The 15,764-nt window shown below is 35.4% G+C and overlaps 1 protein-coding gene across 5 annotated transcripts in view; it reads right to left on the bottom strand.

The window, feature by feature from the left end:
- The window catches only part of LOC139809345 (protein gustavus-like), a 134,559-nt gene that overhangs the window by 37,962 nt on the left and 80,833 nt on the right, over positions 1-15,764 (bottom strand). For 2 of the 5 annotated variants that reach the window (XM_071772176.1, XM_071772177.1), the window contains exons 2-3: positions 15,435-15,596; positions 7,835-7,873 (exon numbers count right to left, since the gene is read on the bottom strand). The exons of 1 other annotated variant lie outside the window; for it this stretch is intronic. In XM_071772176.1, the coding sequence (XP_071628277.1) occupies positions 7,835-7,873; positions 15,435-15,463 (68 nt within the window). In that variant the 5' untranslated portion in view covers positions 15,464-15,596. The remainder of the gene's footprint in view (positions 1-7,834; positions 7,874-15,434; positions 15,597-15,764) is intronic. 2 more of the 5 variants (XM_071772174.1, XM_071772178.1) reach the window with 2 other exon arrangements.

Raw genomic sequence — 15,764 nt, 5'->3', positions numbered from 1 at the left:
TTGCATATTAAAATTATTAGTTGTATTTTGTTTATGAACATAACGTGCATATGTGCGGCCATATCGCATAGATGCAAGAAATCTGCGCGATGGTTACTGTTTCAGCGTCTATTCTCTTTTGTCTTTTCTCTTCGCTCAGTAAGGCGACTAGCGAGCAGAAGTTTTGCTCCGATAGCAAATGTATTTGCTAAGAATACATTATTTTGCTTTAATAGCAAATTAACGTGATTCTAAAGACAAATACACTCAATAAATTTTTTCTATTCTCGCAACAAAACAGATTTTGTTTTAATGACAAATAATTCATAAAATTAGTTCCGTTAACTAAATTTTATTGCTGTTACTAAGAAACTCGCAACTCGTTGCATCGCATAAAGAGTCATCGTGCAGTCTCGCTTCACGTATACTTGGCGCGAGACTACCGGTGTGTCTCTTGATATGCAATATCAATGACGATTTTGTTACAACAGCAGAATTATTTGTTTTTATGTAGTGTATCACAAAAAGGTAGACATTCTTAATAAACAAAATATTAGAGATGTGCGAATCAAGGATTTTTTATGTCGAATCAAATCGTATCGAATTTTATTTTCTCTTTCGAATTCGAATCGAATCGAATCGACAAAATTTCATTCGAATTGAAGCGAATCAAATACTTTCGAATCAAATCGTTGAAATGTAATTTTTAATTAACAATATCATTATTATTAGATTGAATTTTAACATGTAGATAATAAGAGAATATTTTAATGTGGAAAAATAATATTAATTATATAATATAAATTCTTTTTGAAGCAAAAATATATTTAAATATTTAATCCGCTCAGTGAACAGTTATAATACTGAAAGTACTCACTGAATGCACCTATTAACATGATCGTACTTTTGCTTATTGACGGAAAATAATTTTATAAAATTGGCAATGTACAATATGATTCGTATTCGATATCCATTTAAATTCGAAATTATCGAATAGTTCGGATTCGAATCATAGAAATTCGAATTCGAATAGTTCGCACATCTCTACAAAATATTTATACATTATTGCATTTTTAAAGCTTTCAGAAATATTTTTCAATGACGCATAACTAATATAAAATTCACAACCTATGTGTTATCGTCTAATCTAATACATACCAAGCTTTGTTCGTATGCAATAAGGCAAGGTTAATTCACGTTGAAATTCTCATCTTATCGGCTGTCAACAAAAGAACGTTTATGGAATTAATGGAAAATTTTACTGGTTGAGAGTTACATAACACGTTACGATATGTTGCGGTTATAAATAAGAATTAGCGAACGGCAAATTACGGCGGGAAAGAGACGGCGCAAGAGTATTTCCCCACGTGCTCCTCTCTTTGAGAAAATTATTTATAACTGCTGCATGTGGATTTTTTTTTCTAACGTCAAAGACCGCTCTCAAAGGCCTTATGATAAACGATAAGAAGGAAAAGAGAAAAAGAGGAGCGTATAGCGAATTACACACGCTGATATCGCGTTTTATCGCTGCATGCGACGTCATGCGTCCGATAAAGTCGTTTATACAGAGGGCTGTGACCGATACGGTTTTCCAACTCTCCCCTATTCCATCGAACCCGCCTAGAGGCCTCGCGTCTTATAAATCCGATTTTTTGCTTCCTCTCATTTTTCTCAGTAATATTTCTGATTTTTTAAAATACCTTTGAGTCCATCGATTCCTTAAACAAGGGTAAAGATTCTTCCTTCTCATGATTGATTCCGAGTGATTTCTTCGAAGATTTCCAGAAATCGACACGATCTGTGGCACGTTTGACTGTGAGTACTGGTATAAGACAGGAAGGTCACAGTTCGTGACCATATATATAAGGTCCCCCAAAGCAGGCCAAAATTGTCCGCACTTTTCAGAATGCAGGACAGTTTTCGGACCAGCAACTGTTATTGGTTGGAAAACCTTTAGAACGATGGAGCATTGCTATGATATAACAACGGCGAATGATGATTGGAAAGAATGTCCCCTTCCAGAATCCAAGCAAAACGCAGAAATTTAGAATTATATTGAAAGGACCAATAAGTGCGTAATATCCATCCATAATAAGTGAGGACGAATGACCAATAATATTGGTCATTGAGTTGGAAAGTAATGACAATTAAAAAGAATAATTTCAAAAAACTTGATCTACTGTAACGTGTAGGGTAAGTTCGGGTGAGATAGCCTTAGAGGAGAGATGACCCATTCATCCGATACTAGATGACGAGCTGGATTGAGAGAACATGAGTGGGTCATCTCTCCTCTAATATGGCCATCTCACTCGAGTTTATCCTATGCAATTAATGTAACATATAAGAAGAATTTTAAATAAAAGTGTCTGTGATAAGTGATTGAAATAAATCATTATATACAAAAATAATTGAATTTGGATGGTTCTACAAAAATTATATAAAACGTTTCCTTTTTATCATTTCACGAAATAAACGAAAATAAGTTCAGGTACGCACGTTTAAGAAATAATACAAAAAGCTGTTAGTGTTATCGCAATACACCGGTACGACGAAAAATTTTAATTATAAAGCTTTCCAAATTATATCACGGAAAAAAATTTAGCTAAATTTAGTCGTAAAATATGGATAACTAATATTCTTTGCAGCGAGAGCTATAGTTTAGCAATAGTAGCAAAACCTTTTGTTCTTACTGGAAAAAATGTTAGTTATCCATATATTACGACTAGGGTAAACTCGGGTAAGATGGCCATATAGGAAAGATGGCCAACCCATGTTCATTCGATGTTTCATGGCGAGCTAGATTGAAAAAACATAGGTTGGCCATCTTCCATGGCCATCTCACCCGAGTTTACCCTATTTTAGCTATAGTAGCTAATCTTTTTTTTCCGTGATACTGACAATCGTGTTTTTTTACGACCTCAATTTTCGTCCTCTCAAATGATTTATCCTCTTTTCCGCTAATTAATCGTCGGTCTTGAAATGAGCCCTGAAAATCTTGCGTATCACGATTTCAATGGGCTCGGCCCGCGCCGAGGACCGCGTAATTCGTAAAGTGTTGTAATAATCGGGTGCACGGCAGAAAGTGTGTGGCAACGCGAGTTTCACAAATGGGTCAGCGGGCACTGCGAGGATGGTAGCGGTGTATTCGGGGCCCGGCGCGCGCGTATACGTACGTTTGGCAACGTATTTATCGTCGCTTGCGAAAAGAGAGTCTTCCCTCGTCTGTCGCACGGCCGAGGGTCATCCTCTCTCGTTCCCTTTTCGCGCGCACGTGCCCGGACTCCGTGCAAGATATGAGGAACGTAGAACGACGATTTTCGCCGCTTATGCGCGAGGCGGCGCGCCGTCGAAAGTTTGGATGCAAAAATATCTTCTCGATGATATAATAATGTGGGCGGTGATATTGCCTTGCAGAAACCATTGGAGGGAGTATAAGTGAAAATGTGTTGCCGTAATCATTCATACATGTAATCAAATTTTGTTATGTATATATAAAGTTTATATATTTATGCCATATTCCGCGTAAAAAGCTGATTCGCAACTAAATTGCTGAAGAAAAATTGATTCCAAATCTTTCGGAGAATCTATAGTCAAAAGGAAAATAACTTTCGGAGCATTTTATGCGTCAAATGTCTTTGTAATATATTAGTTCGACAAATTGTGGCAGGGTAAATTCGCAAGATGGAAAAAAAAGTTATTTTTATGGGAGGAAGAGGGGAAGGGGAGACTTAATGCCTGTAAACGACATCCGCTCTAGACACAAGGATCCAATTAGAGCTCGTTAAGAATATGTTTCGAGATCCTTCATTGTATGCCCTCCCGGCTCGAGCTTCAGCAAAAATTTGTGTCGTTTCTTAAGCGCGTTAAAAAGAGCGTCTTTCTAGAGGTAATAACGTTACAATCGCGAAAAATATATATAATTAAACGGTGCGGTAGCAATCAACTCGAGTATACATTAACGCAAATATACCTCTTGCAATAATTTAATTATTACGTTTTGCAATTAAAACAAAAATGTTATAATAGGAGGTGGAATTTCACGTCACTCATATAAACAGTTTTGCTGTACATATCAATTGATTTTATAATCCAATTTTGCTAATTAACAGAAGTTGTATCATTTATCGCAACACCTGCATGGTAACGCGCGCGCGTGGAATTTTTCATTTTATCTATATTCGTGTACGTAAACAGAAACGTGTAACGTGTTACGGACGGTATCCGGCCGGCTTTAATGGATATTCAGTGTTTATATCACGAGAACGCGGGCTACGATTCTAGACGTAGTAGAAAATGACAAAACGTGATGATTATTTGGAGAAATGGTTAATGGACCTATGATTAAAATGCTCGGCGGAGCAATAGAAAATAATATTTTATTAAAATAAATAATATAAAATAGAACATATATATATATATATGCTATTCTCATTACGTTAATATTTATGTAAATACATCGATTTCTTTTGGTTAGGCTAAGCCTGCTCCACGTATCTTATACATGAGTGAAAGCACAACGTATCTCTATGACCTATGGTCTTTCCGAAAAGGTAAGCATATATATTGAGGAGGACAAATTTAGATGTTCGCGTTAGCGCTAGATGAAGCTTCGCTTCAAGCCGTTTTTAGTACGTAAAACTGTATAGACACGATTATAATACATCGGGGAGAGAAGTTTCTGTCTGTATAATATAACACAGGCGAGACTACGTACGTTATCTATAACCGCTTAAATTTTTAGACAACGGAATCTCGAATATTGCCGTTGGCATGTTTGTGGTGAGATAGCAGCTGCTGCAGCTGATGGATATAATGTAAAAAAAAAAAAATAAACATAGACATCTTGTAAATGCAACGTCTTAATTATATATTCAATGCGTGATGTACATATCTCTACACACAATGACATTAAGCTAATAATTCGCTCGGCTCAAGGACATGTAACGTGTAACATGTAACACAGGGTTCTCCATTCTGTGTGACATCATGCAGCTAATATATTTTCGATACTTGTTTGACTGAATGTTTTGTTCAACGTTGCGTCGAGTAAACGATTATCTCCTTTCATTCCGAGTAAATTATAAAAGTAATGTAAAACATGTGCAAAAAATCGAGTCAAACGATTGTTCCTGTAAATATGCTCTAATAATAGTTTAATAGGTTCTCAGATATTATTTTTATTCTTTATAATATATCGCAAAAATATATTTGAGAGCTGTAAAGTAAACAGAAAAAAAAACTTTACATTATTACTTTAATTATTGATTATTTACATATATTAATGGCTTGTTGCTTTATGTACCTCTTTTCCATTCAGTAGTGTGATTTATTTATTCTCTGTATATTTTCCGAAGCATTTCATAAAAAATGTTTCATATAAAAAAAGTATATTGCTTGTAATGGATTCGAAGTACTTGATGGATATACATGATTAACAATTTTGCATTTTAAAGAGCTTAACAGCTGTGACATTTTCGTTTCTAGAAAATCGAGCTTTCTAACAAATATTAATTGTGCATCAAATGTGCAGCCTGAATCTTGCATACTGCGATTCAAATGAGAAATATTGATTTAGATAATGCACGTGTATATTATCTGGTTGTCTAACAGTGTTTTATATTGCCCGGAGCTTACTCGGTATACGAATCGTTAGTACAGAAAGAAATTGGAGCAAGGAAAAATGAAATAGGAAGCGTGCCTTCTGCGCGTTAATTAAAAGTGCTGCAGAGGAAGTTGCCAAGTAAGAAGGGCGAGGCTGAATGGAAACAGCTGCTACTGGATGACGACACAGTCTAAGAGCGCGCTTAGTTCAGGAGCTTCATCACCGTTAGTTTCACCAGCGGGTATTAGAACCAATACCCATCTACTAAGTCTACTAGGGCATCCTAAGGGAACCGAAGCAACCTAAGGGGACATCATTGATTTTCTTTTCAAGAAATCTGTTGAGAAATTTTAATCAAGCATTTATGAGAATTTCTCTGAATATTTCAAACCCAACTAGTGCGTATGGTAATCTTTGTAGATAAAGAATTGACAAGAATTGAAGAATTAAAAAGAATTAATCAGATTTCAATTTCGATTCTTTTTAATAGCCGATATATACTCGACGAATTTAGATTTTACTGGTGTTACGGAAATTCGAGATGTTTTATTCCTTCATAAAATAATAGTTTATGCAAAAACACTTTGGTCACAGTGTTATCTGAACGTGTTCTCTGATCTGAGTCAGTGTCGATTTGATTACATCATACGAGATATTGAATTTTTGTACTGGACCTGATTTGTCGGGGTTTTTTTTTTCAATACGGTCCATGCGGAAGCATTAGACATCTGTAGGCGTTGATGTGGTGGGAGGACCACATTATAAGAAAATCTAACATCAGGCACTTTTCTTCGCACTTTCTGTTTTTTTCCTTTCATGACACGGATATATAAAATAAAACGTTACTTCTTTTCGATAAGAATCATTTGATACACAAATGCAAGTAAGAGGTAATCAATTATATAAGGAATAGTATCGTGCCTGATTATCTTTCCACATGCATAGGACGCATCGAAATTTAAACAAGATTATATTTTCGATTTCTGGATAAACTCCAGCTCGATTGCTGCGAAAGCTATTTACAGAACTGTTTCCTATATATATGTACTTTACATGACTATAAAATTATTTTCGTGATATACTCCTCTATAGGAATAATATCTGAAGTAATTGTGAATCTCTGTCAAACTGTTGTTAAAGTTCCAAGTTCTTGTGGCGCAGTCCGTTAGACCTTAATAATTTAAATCTTAATACGCTCATACAAGCAGTGCTCTTCTACGAATTTCTCTCTTCGTTACTTCGAATTTTGCACTAGTTTCTGTGCTCAAACGCTCACCCTTCGATAAAGTTAAAACGACTTCGCGGAACCGATCCACGTGTATAGGTCAGGTGGGAATTTCGTCAGCTTTTTCGGGAAATCGAGAGCAATATTATTAACCTTTGCACAAATGAATGTAATTCATGGGGTAAAAACGTGCTTTTTATTTTAACTAGATATAAAAAAATTAACAAAAAATTATTTTAAAAGCAAAATTAAATGTGTAAATTTTATTTAAACTGTACATCATATTGTCATTGAACAGGGAGAGTGAGAGGAAAGAGGAGAGAGAAATTAATTTAAGAAGACATTCCATTCTAAAAAATATAAATTTTAAAGATATTTACTTCATGCTGACGATATAGAATCTCATATTTGTATAAATACTACAAATTACATGTGATAATCGTGATACTTTTAATTTGGAATAAAATTAAATTTTATTTAAAATTATATTTGAAAATAATATATATATATATATATATATATATATATATATAATGTTAAGATAAATAAAAAGACGAGCAGTCAAACTGACAATTATGTTAAAATTTTGATTAAAATTTAGCTTCTGATATTTCCAAATATATAATATTTAAAAATCACTTTTCTTAAAATTAATTACATTTTATTTACTAAAAATCGAATGTATATGCTAATAACTTTTAAATAATATTTGTATATTGCTCAATTAATGCTTTATCTCTATAAAGCGAACAACGTTAAAAATTAGAAAAGAAAACGATATCTGGTGTCTGCTATGAAACTGATAGTTCCTATTTTCCGAAGTTATTTAAAAATAAACCAAGAGTAAAACGCTTTGCGTTTCGGATTTGGATGAAGAACGTGTTATCGTTATGGTACAACATAACATCATCGTACACGAATGTTAATAACAGAATTGTCAGTTGAAGATGTTAATGATAGAGTTTGAAGAGAGTTAGAAGAATTAATGTACATATTTTAATTCGATAAATGTCAAGTAATTTATATACCTCGTGTCCTCATTTCTGTTCGCTACGATACGCTCCACTCTGAAAGAAAAAAATAAAAGAATAATCATTTCTCACATGCCTGATACTATGCACCTACATTCTACAGTTACATTTTATCACACGCAACGTAAGTAAGATAAATTATATCAAAATTCTCGCTAAAACATATATCTGCTTTGTGATAATGTAATAGTAATGGAATTAAAAGTACAAAGGAGTTTAACTAGAAAAGAGTTTAAAGTATAAACTTTTAGTTAAAAAAATTATCTAGATTTATATTAAATCGCACAACTACGTTTAGTCATTATTGCACAAAATGTGATAATTATATTTCATATTGTACAATTTAATATCGAAAGTTATAAAGCTATTTAAAGAGACTTAAAAAATGTCTATTATTTATGTATAGAGCAAAGTAATATATATATTATTCCACAGTCGCGTTGCATTTCATCCGAGGATTCATAAATCTATAAAATCTTGATGTATGTCACATGTCTTTTGTAATTAATATATTAGGCCAAAAAGTCATGTGCATCCGTTAACGAAAATGGTTCGCTAAAGAGGCGAATGCACTTGACTGTTTGTAGTCCGCCCCGGTTTCTGGGTTTATGGGCGGCGATCGGCGTCTGCCAGAAAAGCGTGAGTGCAGTGCCGAAAAGGAAACGAGGGAGTCTTTCTTTCATCGGGTGTTCCATTACCAAAGACAGGCTCATACCCGACACGTGGTGTAATATATACCGCTGTTTGGGCTATATATGGTACGCCAGGAGTATAGCCGATGCTTTCATGAATCGTTTACTGTCGCGGAGTTAATTTGTCTTTAATGAAAATTTAGGTGCGTGTAACATTTTCTTGTATAGCCTTTTCTGGTGAATTATTACTCCAATTACGTGTCTCTTTTTGACAGAAATAATCTCAATGTTCATGCGGAGCGAGCGCGAGTCAAAAGCAATTTCGTATTGCAATTATAAAATATTTATTTTTAGAATATTACCATTACTAATGAAAAAACGAATTATCAATCACTTTCAATACTCTGAAAATTATTATTTAATGTTCATTTAATATATAGATATTATACACAAAAATTTATAATTTTAATCAACTGCTTATCTCATCGAGATAAACTTTTAATTTTTATTTTTAAGTCGCGTGCAATAAATAGATACACAAATATGTAAGTAAATAAATGAATCCTTTCTATAATAATAAAAAATAAATTCCTCAAACGACGCATCATTATTTTTTACATTCACGGCTGTAATAAAATTACGCTGGTCATTACCTCGAAAACCAGCTCTCGTCGCGAATAACGTTCTGCGTTAGCATTATCACACTCCGGAAATGGCGCAGCCAAATATAATGTGCCGTTCAATACGAGAATCATGCGAGCGCTTTCTAAATATTCCTTTGTTAGTAATGTCAGGAGTATTACGCCTGACATTTTCTATTAAAATTTGACGTTGATAATTGACAGAGAAAAATTCAATGAATGTTACGTATTTGTCCAAGTTTTTGACGCGTACGTGTCATATTCATATTAAATTAAATATTCTTTCATAAAAAACACATTAAGCAATATGAATGTCAAAAATTGCTAATATGTAATTTGAAATGCGTTTAGGTTTAAAGTTTATAGTCCGACTACGATAGTTTAAAATTTCTTTGATCTCGAAGAATAAGTGCGAAATATTTCTAGTTGCCTTCGAACCGTAGGTTACATAAAGCATATCAATGTGTCTTTAAATAATACCTAATTAATTATTAATAAGAATATATTTCTGTGTGAAATCACAAATAGCCATTTATGTCAAATGAATACATTTATATTTAGTCAATAAGTAAACGAACTCGAACATTCGATATTAAAGAACGATATAGGTAAAATGGGCCAATTCTCTGGTCTAAAAAGTGTAACGTAAGTTATATATATATGTACTCTTACGTCTTTGGGTCACTAAATACGATGGTAGAATTTTTGTCCGTTTAAACCTGTATTAGGAAAGTGCTGAAAATTCTTAAAAAGGTCGAAATTAATCATTTTTAATAATAATTCGGTTAATAACGATTTTGTTCTAATTATTTAATTACTTGTATTATAGTTTAGTTTTTTACTCTTCTTTTTACTAAAAACTAAGGAAATATTTCAAAATAAGACACTTCAGAAATATTAAATCTAACATCAAAATAAACATGAATATATATAAATTAAAAAAAAACAATCAATTTTTCTTATTCCAAGAATTTTATGTCTTTGAAGACATACCACACACATTTGAATGTATACCTGCAAAAGTAACAAAACTAAACTATAATACAAGTAATTAAATAATTAGAACAAAATCGTCACTAACCATATTACTGTTAAAAGTGATTTGTTTCAACTCCTTTAATGCAAATTTTTGACCATTTTTTCACGGATTTAAACGTTCACGGATAAAAACCGTAAGAGTACATGTATAACTAACGTTACACTTTTTAGGCTAAAATCGGCCTACTTTATCCATCGTCCTTTGTGCCTTTCATTTGGCAGTTGAAGATTTGTCTTTAAGATTATGAATACAGATCTCGTTTAGAAGACGCTGCTTCTTGCAATTCCCAATTTTCGCATTGTCGATTTTTCAATCTTAATATCCTCTCCTCGAAATCAACGACGGCCGAATAAATGATGTGGACGCATCGAGCGTCCCAAAGGATCCACAATTCACTCGCCACGGCGCTGACCCAAGGTGGAGGTCATTACACCCAGTAAGCTCTCATTACTCCTCGATCGAGCGACCTCTTCTCTCTCTTTTACCCCTTCTCTTTCTCCTCTACACCACCTCTTCGCAGCTTGACCCTTTCGTGTGCTTCGTCGGGCAACCGGTCGTTCCCTTCGAAAAGCTTCTTCGGCGACTTTCTTGCAGTCGGCAACGCCAACGAAAATTTATCGCATCTCGTCCCGGACGACTCATCGATTTTCTCGTCCGCCCCTTTTCGCCCGTCTTTCTGGCGGACTACCGAAAATCTTCAACCGCAAAGAGTAGACCGCGCCCCCGCGCGAACCATACTTCTTTTCTCTTTTTGCTCATATCGACGACCGTCGCTCGTAAATCCGCGCGAAATCTCCGTAATATTGCCTAACTAGTTCGCCCGCGTGGATTTATGGCACGTTCCGCATTGATTTAGCGCCGAGTTTGTTAAGAGAATACCATGGTATACGCTAAAAATGACACGCGCTTTCGCGCCGCGTTGTTTTCCGTGCGATTAATTGTAATCGCATATTAAAACCGATGGTAAACACTAAAAGGCGGTAAACATTCTCTGAAACCATGTAGTACATTCGGTCTGGTATGTCAGTCGTGACCTCGATTCTTTAAAGATTTTAATCCAAAGATACCGTTAAATTTTCAAAATGCCATCTCGCTATAGAAACACATTTATATATTGTTATAATAACAAAGACCACGTATAACGAATAACACATAAACTTCGTAAATTCAGTGTGAATTCGTAAAGAGAGAATATATTTTAGTTTTTTTTAATTAAAAAAAAAACGCAGTTTTAATATGCTTAACAAGCCTGGTGAACAATGTTTTGGTTAGATATAAAGTTATATTTATATATGGTTGTATATACATTATTTAAGCTTGGTGTATCTATCGATGATTCATGTATCGGGGAAGTTTCAGGGAAATTAATCTCATATGTAATATCGAATGTCCAATATTCACAACGATTGAATTTGCAGTATTATGACTATATTACATATATGTCGGCCGGGTTGGTCAGCTGACGCACGTCACGATTTTGCTCGAACACGTAATAGCACATATCCATCTTACGCGGAATATATTTGGAACGCGTTGTTATCCCGACCTACACGCGCAGGAAATCAGTTATGCGATTTGTTCTATGTTTGCAATCTGCCGGTTCACCTGACATTAACGCCTATTCGCGATTGTTATGTTTATTGTTATTCAACACCATATGCCAATAATTAGCTTCTTTAATTTCATTCCTCTCTCATCCCATTTTAGCGAACTATCGTGAAATGCTATTACAAACGTCAATGTGTACTTCTAATATCGGTTTACGTATATCAAATTTTATAATCATCATCACCATCATCGCGTTGTCGATATAATTAGGTATATTATTATTATTTGTTTACATATCATAATAGATAATTTTAACATTATAATAATTATTATATAATGTATATTATCATAATAAGAATTTGTTTATATATTATATTTTGCGACTATTAACACTAAAATTAAACTAGTTTTATCTTCCTTTTTATATTTATTGAACTGAGAGATACACACAATTTTCCATATTTTATTTTACTTTTATAATTGTTCGTATGTTTTTAAAAAATTTAGCCTGAAACAGAAATCACAGATAGTATACGGAGAGAATTTTTTGTTATATTTGGCCCTTAAATTCACTACAAACTTGAGATAACTTGGCAACCAAGGAATTTTTGAAATATACAAAAGACATTTTACAAACAACGTGATAAAAATTACCAAGCAAATTTGGTAAATTTTAAAAAATTATTGAAATTTCCCAGATATGTTTTAGTAAAATTAATCAAACATATTTTATATTTTAATGTAATAGATATTAATATTTTTTATTATGGTAGATATTAATCAGAATAGCTCGCATAAAATTCTTGGTGGTACATGTTGTCCCACAACTACCATGATTTCAGGGTAAATTTTAAGAGAAAATTCTCTCCGTGTAGTACTATACCATCTGCAACTACGCAATCTTTCTTTTTCCATTTTGCAGAAATTGTTAGCGGAGAAACAATGCGCAGTCCTGTTCGCAGCGAGAACAAACGTCTGCGCCATTTGATTACGCGACAACATTGTTGGCTTACGAGTCATTATGCAACCGACAGCGTGGTCATAACTTCGAGTAAACGCAAGGAATCGACACGAATAATGAATGAGAGAAAGGCCAGCCTGTACGCTTCTGCCGGAGCTCCCGACCGAGATAATCCACGCTTATGGAGTAGTATGCTCGTGAAGAATAGAAAATATCAACTCTTTATAATTATAGGGCGACTTTAGACTTCGCCTTTACCGCGCAAGGTTCACACAGGTATTCGCAATGTTTTTAATTTTCAAGATATTGCATATATTCAAGTAATGTAACCTACTATCAAGTTTCAAGTTCCATTTGAAATGTAATGAAAAACATAGCTGTTAAATATTATTATATACTAGGCATGAAATATTATTCGTTAACTTTTGATTCTATATCGAATTTTTATTACCTGAAGTTTGAAACATTTGTTTCGTTTCACGATAAAATTCTATCATATAACGTAATTTTATTTTCTTTAAAATACAAATTGTTCGTAAGCTTTTCGCGCTTTTCATATTTTTTTATTTACAACGTTAATTATAATAATCCTATATATTACCAGGAAAGTCACTTTAAACTTATTAGATAAAAAGTGCTGTAAATTTCAGTAGTTACATTATAATTTACACTGTTAAGTTATCAAGCTCGAGAGAACGTGGAAAATATTATTCAGCCACTGGCAGAAATTCTTTGTGTCAGAGTAATCGTATCACAGTCATTGTTCGACGCTTCATTGTAATACGAAGACTTCCGCAGGGGCAAAATTACGCTCTTCCGCGCTTCGTCATGTTTTTACCTATCATGCTATGCTATGCGTTTCGTGGCGAAATATAACGTGGCAATGTGCCGAAAGCCGCAGAAAAAAAGGAGTATCCTCAAAGTTTCACGGCGTTGCTTGATAAAGAAACCTTTCATCGCCGATCGAATTCACGGAGCACGTCTTCATTTACAAAATTGGCGCGACGATAAAAAGCTTCATGGAAATTTTGGCGACACGAATTTCACGACGTAGAACACGACGTATCCCCACACGCGTCACCACTCACCGTCGACGATGTCGCGACATGCGTCACGCGTACAATTTTGGAAGCTTCAACGCGAAAATTGAAATCGGTGTGTAATGCCGGTGAAAATCCGATCTCGATGCTAAAAGCAGTACACGAAGTGATCGCGCCACGCTAATCTCAGACGTTTCTCCTGAAATATATTTCTCGTGTCTGCGGCGCGTCGAAAAATCAGAAATCACGAAAACTACAAATGTTTCGATCCGTTTTGGCCTGAACTACGCCTTGACAGGCGTTCATGAAAATTTCAGAACGACGCGGCGCGAAATTCGTGCTGATCTCATCGTCTCTGTCAATTCCCACGATCTATCGGCGACGCGCCGCACGCCCAGGGACGCATTATTTCGATTAGCGGACGACGAGTATAGACATCGGTCGGCACGACCCGCAACATCGACCTCGAATACGCATATGCATGCGCTGACAGTCCAAATTTCGCGAATATTACACGTCCGAATGTGCGACGCGAATTTCTAAACAGATTGTAAAGCCAGACTATATACGCGCAGATTAGTGATTCATTCGTCAATCGCGATTTGTAGTAAAATTCGCAGAAATTCGTTGTTTATCGACACAAACCTTTCGCACTGTTAGCGATTTCTGGTTCATTGTTTGTAAAATTATATCCTTCTATGTGTATGAATCGACTCTATATACCAACACAAATGGACTGATTCGTGGTGATTCGCGCCTTTTGATTTCGTCAAAAAACCGCTTCACCGGCGCGGCGAGTCGGCACAAAACGAGTCGGCGAACAACAAATGCGAATTCGATGAAACTGCCCGTTCACATTACTCATGCGAATAACGAACCGCGATTCGTGAATTGCGCGCATAGCCTGGCATTAGCTTAAATGACAACCGGATAGCTGGCGATCGTGCTGGCGGTATTGATAAGCGTCGATTCCTCGCACTATGGCGTAACAAATCAACGATTTTCCCTGCGTGCAGCACGATGTGCAAGACGTATCAAGCGGCACGGTAATAATCGCGACGCCAAGTACATAAAAAATGTAAGTTCATAAAAAAGTATATAAAAAAATTAAACCATGTTCACTGTGCCATCACGACGCGGGACTATTAAGCTTATCTGGAGTTTTCACGAATGAGAATTAATATAACGTAATAATGAATATTTTAAAAATAAAAGACTTGTGTTGAGAGACTTTTGCTTATAAAATAAGAATTAATTTGAATTAATTGAAATAAATTAACATTTGAATATTTGCACATAACATGTTATAATCCTTCTCCTTCCTTCCCTCCCTCCTCCCTCTTTCTCTTTGTTTCTTAGTTTCTTGGTTTGTTATGTACTCGGCGTATTTTTTTTCCCTTTTATAAAGACTTTTTGTTAGGGCGGATTATGTCAGATCTGCCACTTTCACAAGATCGCGGCATTTTCCCGCGATCACTCAGCACTGCGTCTTTATCGTCGAGAGGAAAACGCTACATCCGATTCGCTCGGCGTAATGACGATTTATGCCGAAAAACGCACTGCACCGAGACCTCGCACTGATGAGCAACTCCGCCGAGAGTATTCCTCCCGTCGCGCGTCGGGACGAGCCTTTCCGCTCGTCGCCGAGTGGTTCATCGATCGATGGATCGATCCATCGAATCTAGCGGCGCGGGACGATTTTTCAAATTCGATTTCACTTTCTAGCAGGAACTTACGTTCGGCGAGCTTTCAGCGACCAATCCATATCTCGGTGCGCGACGTATCCGGCAGGCTTGTCACTTGACGCTTCTCGGTATTCGGTCCGTCTCTCTCTCTCTCGGTATTCTGCTCCTGGCTAACTGGCCTGCTGTCGCACGATTTTTCCAAACCCCTCAAAACTGACCAAAACCGTGTTAATCACGCGCGCATTTCTCACGGTTCTCTATTTGTACGCGATCAATGGGTTACCGTAACGCGGAGCAAAGCGCGCGCGCGACTAGTATATTAACTAATTACAAGTAGTACATAAATAATTGTACGCGTTAATAGACTTAAGCACGTTCTCG

Source organism: Temnothorax longispinosus, chromosome 3 (genome assembly GCF_030848805.1).
Source record: "Temnothorax longispinosus isolate EJ_2023e chromosome 3, Tlon_JGU_v1, whole genome shotgun sequence".
Classification (NCBI taxonomy): domain Eukaryota; kingdom Metazoa; phylum Arthropoda; class Insecta; order Hymenoptera; family Formicidae; genus Temnothorax; species Temnothorax longispinosus.
The sequence above is the reverse complement of the archived record's forward strand: the minus strand, read 5'-3'. Positions and strand labels throughout refer to the sequence as shown.